At 43.0% G+C, this 6,056-nt stretch overlaps 1 protein-coding gene across 4 annotated transcripts in view; it reads left to right on the top strand.

The window, feature by feature from the left end:
* The window catches only part of slc6a9 (solute carrier family 6 member 9), a 57,023-nt gene extending 52,587 nt beyond the window's left edge, over positions 1–4,436 (top strand). For all 4 annotated transcript variants that reach the window (XM_076744679.1, XM_076744677.1, XM_076744678.1 and 1 more), the window contains 3 exons: positions 1,382–1,482; positions 2,301–2,471; positions 3,367–4,436. In XM_076744679.1, the coding sequence (XP_076600794.1) occupies positions 1,382–1,482; positions 2,301–2,471; positions 3,367–3,615 (521 nt within the window). In that variant the 3' untranslated portion in view covers positions 3,616–4,436. The remainder of the gene's footprint in view (positions 1–1,381; positions 1,483–2,300; positions 2,472–3,366) is intronic.
* The last annotated feature ends 1,620 nt before the right edge of the window (positions 4,437–6,056 follow it).

Consider the following 6,056-nt stretch of genomic DNA (forward strand, 5'->3'; position numbering starts at 1 on the left):
CTGTCATGAGAACATCATCAGTAAAGCCAGTGTGTCTGAGTCAAACAAGAGTCGAAAAAAAAAAAAAAAAAAGATGGCAACAAGAGAGGTTCGGTGAGAGTAAGTACTCAAAATTCACAATTTTTGCAAACTCACCCAAATTTGACAATCACAAAAAGAAAACTTCATTGTACTAGAGGCAGAGATAGTGATCTTTCTCCACCAATGGCAGGCTGACTATGCCAACACACACTTCCGCCTCAGGACATCAGTATGTGCTGCAAGACTGGAAAAACCTTTTCTCCTTTTACTTATGCTTTCCTTTTTGCACATGCTGCACACCCACAGTAGCAGATGATACACGACACGTGTAAAGGACAGACATGAAAACACTTAGAGCTATAGCCTGAGATAACAGCAATTCCATTGTCTACCGGTACAGGCACATCAACGACAGAGCCACAGTCTGATATGAGCACTGAGATGACTAAAAAAGAAACCAAGATCAGGGTGGTGCACAGTGGAATTTATTGTGAGGCTTCCTACAGTAACACTGAAAGAATGTGTTCCCTGTGAGGACTGTAGTGAGAATCTTCAGGTACTTTCCGCATCCCCACAGAGATGTTCTAAAGAACAACCTGTCATACAGCATGACACCACAGACTGAAGGCTGATCTGCTGACAGCCTTCAACCTCTGTCACTGAACACGGAGTCATTTTACACTGGGTACATTTTCAGTTCATCAGCATTGTGAAGCAGAAGCCTGCGGTTAGATACAGTCACATGAACATGAGCTCATGGTAAAATAAAGAGGCAGTGGAGATAAGTGCGCTGATGCTATCTTGGAAATATCACACAACTTACAGTTATTTAAAGTCAGCTCCCTTTTTTTCAGTTTCCACAAGTCTGTCCATTAAATTGCATTTCATTATGCATTAGAAGTGGTAACTGTGACGTTCCTTTGATTTATATTGTTGTGGTTTGAAAGCGGTCTGAGCGGTGGTGGTGTATTTTCCCTGGCTATTAAAGTCATAGTGCAGCCTCCTCTACCTGAGTGCTGCTGATAAATCAATCTCTAAATTAAAATGGATTTGTTTCTTGGTAACTGAGGGGTTCCCCCCCCCATAACACCATCTCATATGGGACACTTAGTGCTGCACAAATCCATCTGTCAAATTAAAACGATTAAAAAAGAAATCTAGTCAAACTGGAGCCCCTCAGCTGCAGCCTAGGCCACCGGCTTTAGCAGAAATGGACGAGAAATTATAAAAGAAACCAGACACATTCAGTTAGAGCAGTCAGGTATTAGCAGTCCAAAGGTTCACCTTAAGGTAAAGGCTTGTGTGTGTGTTGTATATTATATATGTCATTATCATGGACTACTTTCTTTTTTAATCACAGGTCACACTAACTACTTTAAAGATGTTGAGATGATGCTGGGCTTCCCTCCTCCTCTCTTCTTCAAAGTCTGCTGGAGATTCATCTCCCCTGTCATTATCTCTGTAAGTGAACACACACACACACTCACACACACACCCAGTAGCTGATCTGCGACCACAGTCATGGAGACTGAATCAAAATGGAACTTTGCTGCAGTCGCATGAATCATGTCTCCTGAAACACATAACATGTTTGGAGATTTGACTGTTGCGGAAAGCAGACCACACGTTGATTTAGCAACCTGAAGGATGCTGAGTTTAAGGTTCCAAACTTTGCTGTGTTGCTGACACATTGTTCGGGACCTGACCTACATTTGAGCTGCCATCAGCACTAATCTGTTTGGCTACTGTTGGCTGTGTTTCCAACATAAACCCCTAAAAGCAAATCTTTCTGACTGGGAAATAGACACATGCAGCTGCTATCAATGGTATTTCCCAAGCAGGCAGCAGTATTAGTCCACTAAGCTGCTGGGCCAACCAAGAAATTCATTGTTGTGGATTACTGGTCAGATTTCAGGCACTTTTGTTCGCGCTTTCATTTCACTACACAGATTAATGCCCTGCTCTCCAGGCCCTCTGCTGGAGCTGCGACTACACTCACTGCTGTTGGGAATCTGCACCTTGTAAATAAAAACACGTGTGTGCTGTGTTGCAGTCCACAGTGATCTCACCTGTGCTGAGTTCATGCACATTTCAAACCGAATTGTAACGAGGATGGGGAATGCTGATTTAACACTAATTGTTGTGGTATATACTTACATGTTTTATCTGTTTTTGTGAAATTGATGGTTTAATTTGCATTAGCTTTGGTCCTGAGGGCATTTTTCCTGTTCTAAATGATAAAACTCATACGCATCCCTGTCTCTCCTCTGTCCATGTAGTTCATCCTGATCTTCACGGTGATCCAGTACAAGCCCATCACCTACAATGACTACGTGTATCCCAGCTGGTCTCTGGCTATCGGTTTCTCCATGGCTCTGTCCTCAGTGGTCTGCATACCTCTCTATGCCCTCTACAAGATCTCGAGGTCCCCAGGAGCCACCTTCAGAGAGGTACAGCACCCCTACAGCTGTTTGTCCTCATAGATTTCATTTCCTCTGTGAAATATGAAAGGATTTTTTCTTCATACGATGGCTACTTCTCAACAAACTGCCAACACCAGTCATTCATTTGTTAATTTAACTAATTTATACATTATGTGATAATATCTATACTCTCTGTATTGAAAAATTCCTGTTGCTAGCATTACTTGGCAACTTGTCGTCTCATTTAACGCCAGTCAGCTGAGAGTAGAAAAGGATTTCATGTGTGTGTCTAAGCTTAGCCAGAAACCTGCTTAAAATTCCAGAAATTTTTACTAAGTAGAAAAATCTACATTTTCTTAAGAAAATCCCAAAATAATAACTGAAGTGCAATTGCTTAAAAAATTCAAAAAATGTGTTTCAAGTCAAAATATAATATTCTGTTTCAACCCTGCAGGCAGTTGGATTGTCAGTTTGTATGTAAGTGCTGAACGTGGTTGAACTAACAATTAAGAAGTAACAGCTGAAAGCAGTTGAAGTGTCATTCAAAGAGTAAGAGAGTGAAGTGGTTGAAATACCTGCTGTAGTCGAAGCGCCAGGGTCACTTGAAGTGTGAACAGGTGAAGAGCTGTCAGTTGAGGAGTAGAAGTCAGCTGCTGTGTCGAGGCTGGTAGCGCTTGAACTGTCAGTGGAGCGTAAGAAATGAAAGCATCTGAAGTGTCATTTAAAAAGCCGGAAATGAAAGCAGTGGAAACGTCAGCTCAACTGAAAAACAATGAAAACAACTGAAATTTAAGTTGAAGTGTCCCAGTCCCAGCTGATGTATGTGCACTGTAAATCACTGACTGAGATGAAAGCATAATTCATGTATATCTTTGGCTGTATGAGCTGAATACGCTGAATAATGCGTCCCTCTTTCTGTCAGCGGTTGAAGCATGCTTGCCAGTCACATCCAAAGTGGGGCCCTGCCCTGCAGGAGCACCGGACAGGCCGCTACGCCCCCATGGCCTCCGAAGACACTGTGGAGGCTCGTCCCCTCAAGGAGAAGGAGGAGCTGAAGGAAGAGCTGAAGGAGGAGGAGAAGGAAAAGGAAAGGAAGGATGAGATCAGCCTCACCATCCAGGGAAGCAACGGCTCCACCAACACACACAACAACCCCAACCCCAGCGCATAGACGGCACCCGGGTCTGTCAGCGCTACCGGGCGGGGGCCCCCCCCCCCGCTCCCCGCAGTCTCCTCCTTCTCTTCCTCCCTTCTCCTCCCTTCTCCTCCATCCTCACCCCGCTTTCCCGCAGTCCTCTGTGGGGGAGATCCCATTCACTGGAGACCTTTACATATTGTAAGGGCTTATTATATCTGTCCTAACCTCTTCTATCTATCTGTGTGTCGTCTCTAGATAAATGAAGAAAAAAAAAAAACGAAAGGAAGAAAAAATTGGGTCATCATCCAAAAGATTTGTGCGTGTGTTTGTGTGCGTGTGTGTGTGTGTGTGTGGGCGGGTTGTTAATTTGTTACACATAATTTAATAATGCAGTTTGTTTTTCCTTTCCTTTTTTTTTTTTGTAAAACGTGTATATGTCATCTTCATATGCCGTTAGAGGTACAGTAGATTGTGAAGCTGCATGTGTTTGTTTTGTGCATGCAGCAACATAGAGACACACACTGTTCTCCTTTATTCTGTTAGCTGGGTCTGTTTGGGATTGGTGACTTTCTAGCAGCAGTGATACAACAGCTGGAGACTTGTTGCGATGTGATACACAGTGGTGCTGTAACAAAGAGGAGCAGGGTGAACTGTGCCTGGACTGGCCATTTACAGTGCGATGATGCTGAAAGATGCAAATAGGCTCAATTCTGCGGCCAGAAAAACAGGCGAATATACACTCATTCACACTCATACACTCACACTATTGTACATTTTACAGCACACAGTGACCTCAACCATAGTTGATCTCAGCTTAAGACTAAGCCTGTTGTTTTTTATGCTGCTTCTTCTTTAAAAAAAAAAAAAAAAACCTTCTACAGAGCACAAATATTTAACAAACACCGGAGTTGGCAACTGACACTTAGGGCTGATTTTCTGTGGAAAATTTCCTCCGTTTATAACCTTTTCCACTAAAGCTGCTTAAACTCGGCAGAGAAATGTCAGTGAACTGTACTGTACTCTCTGCCCCTGCATTCACACACACACACACACACACACACACACACACACACACACACAACATTTGTTTCCAGTTTTTTGACAGAAGAGATCCCAGTGCCCAGTTCTCAGGGTCCGAGCGAAGTGAAACGTTGTGGTTTATTGTTCCTCGCCTGTGGAAATCTTGACTACGATGGCCTGTTAAGATTATAGGGACTGAAACCACCTTACTTTCCCCGCTGTCGAAAAACACCCACACATACACACACAACAGGTGGATGCAACTCTGTACATTGAAGTGCCATCTCTTCTTAAGTCTTCCAGGCATTCTATTCGAGTGAAACGCATCTCGGGATGTGGTCTATGAAGGAGGATCCGGGCTAGAGGAGGTAGCTAGTGAAAGGATCAGAGGTGTGTCATAGTCTGTGTCTCCCTTGGGTCGTAGCAATCTGCCCCATTAAGGCATGTTACCAAAAACATTACCCGAGTTACCCGAATCCTGCACATGTTTTTGGTAACATATATACTGTATATCTCAGAGAGACTGGTACGCTGTCTCCTCCAGTCAGTGGAACCTTTAATGTATTTACAGGCATTTATTTTAAAGCTCTGAGCCAAGCTGTGCTGTGATTGATGGAGATAGAGAGAGAAAGCGGAGAGATGCAGCTTGTTTCCTGAAGAAGACAGATTAAAAAAATCCATTGAAATGAATTGTGTAGTTTTAAATGTAGCTGTATAGTATCGTTCTCTCAGTAGAGTTCTCCTTTTTACCTTTCATTATTTTAAAGTAACTTAGTAAATAATTATGAGGACAACATATGTTTATTTTGTACAAAAAATAAAAACTACAGAGTCATAATTAACCACGTCTACCATTCCTCGTCTGTGAAGTGATTTGTTGCTGTTTGGCTGGAGGGTGTAACAGGACAGAGAGGGGTCTTTTTAAGATCCACGACATCTTTGCCGTGGTGTGATGGCGGAGGTTAACGACAGTCTAATTGCAGAACAAATACATGGAAATAGTAGTTTTTTGGTCATCCAGACAGCCGTGTGACGATCACATCTTCCTTTGCCCTTTCGACCTAAGATTCTTTTTCGGACGCCTGCTCAGGTGGTAGTGAGATGCGTTTTAGCTGCACAGGATTTTTGGGATTGTTTCAGGTCTGGCTGTTACGTTTCTTCACGTCGTAGTTTCGGTTTCTCATATTTTGCGAGCTGTCATAAAATACATAAAATGGTATATTCCGAAATGATGATCTATTCTTGCAAGAATTTGAAAATACCCAGTTTCAGACGTAATCTCTCCACTCTTGCCTCTCACCACTATTCCCCACAAATCATGTCTTTAGAAGAGGGTGGTGATTTTGACATGATGGTGCAGTTGCTCCTTTAATCCACCAGATGGGGTGATGCTGACACTCAGGGTAGTAAAGGCACAACAGAGGTGCAGCTGTTAAGACAGACGAGGCTTCCTG

The sequence above is a fragment of the Chaetodon auriga genome, chromosome 12, assembly GCF_051107435.1.
Source record: "Chaetodon auriga isolate fChaAug3 chromosome 12, fChaAug3.hap1, whole genome shotgun sequence".
Classification (NCBI taxonomy): domain Eukaryota; kingdom Metazoa; phylum Chordata; class Actinopteri; order Chaetodontiformes; family Chaetodontidae; genus Chaetodon; species Chaetodon auriga.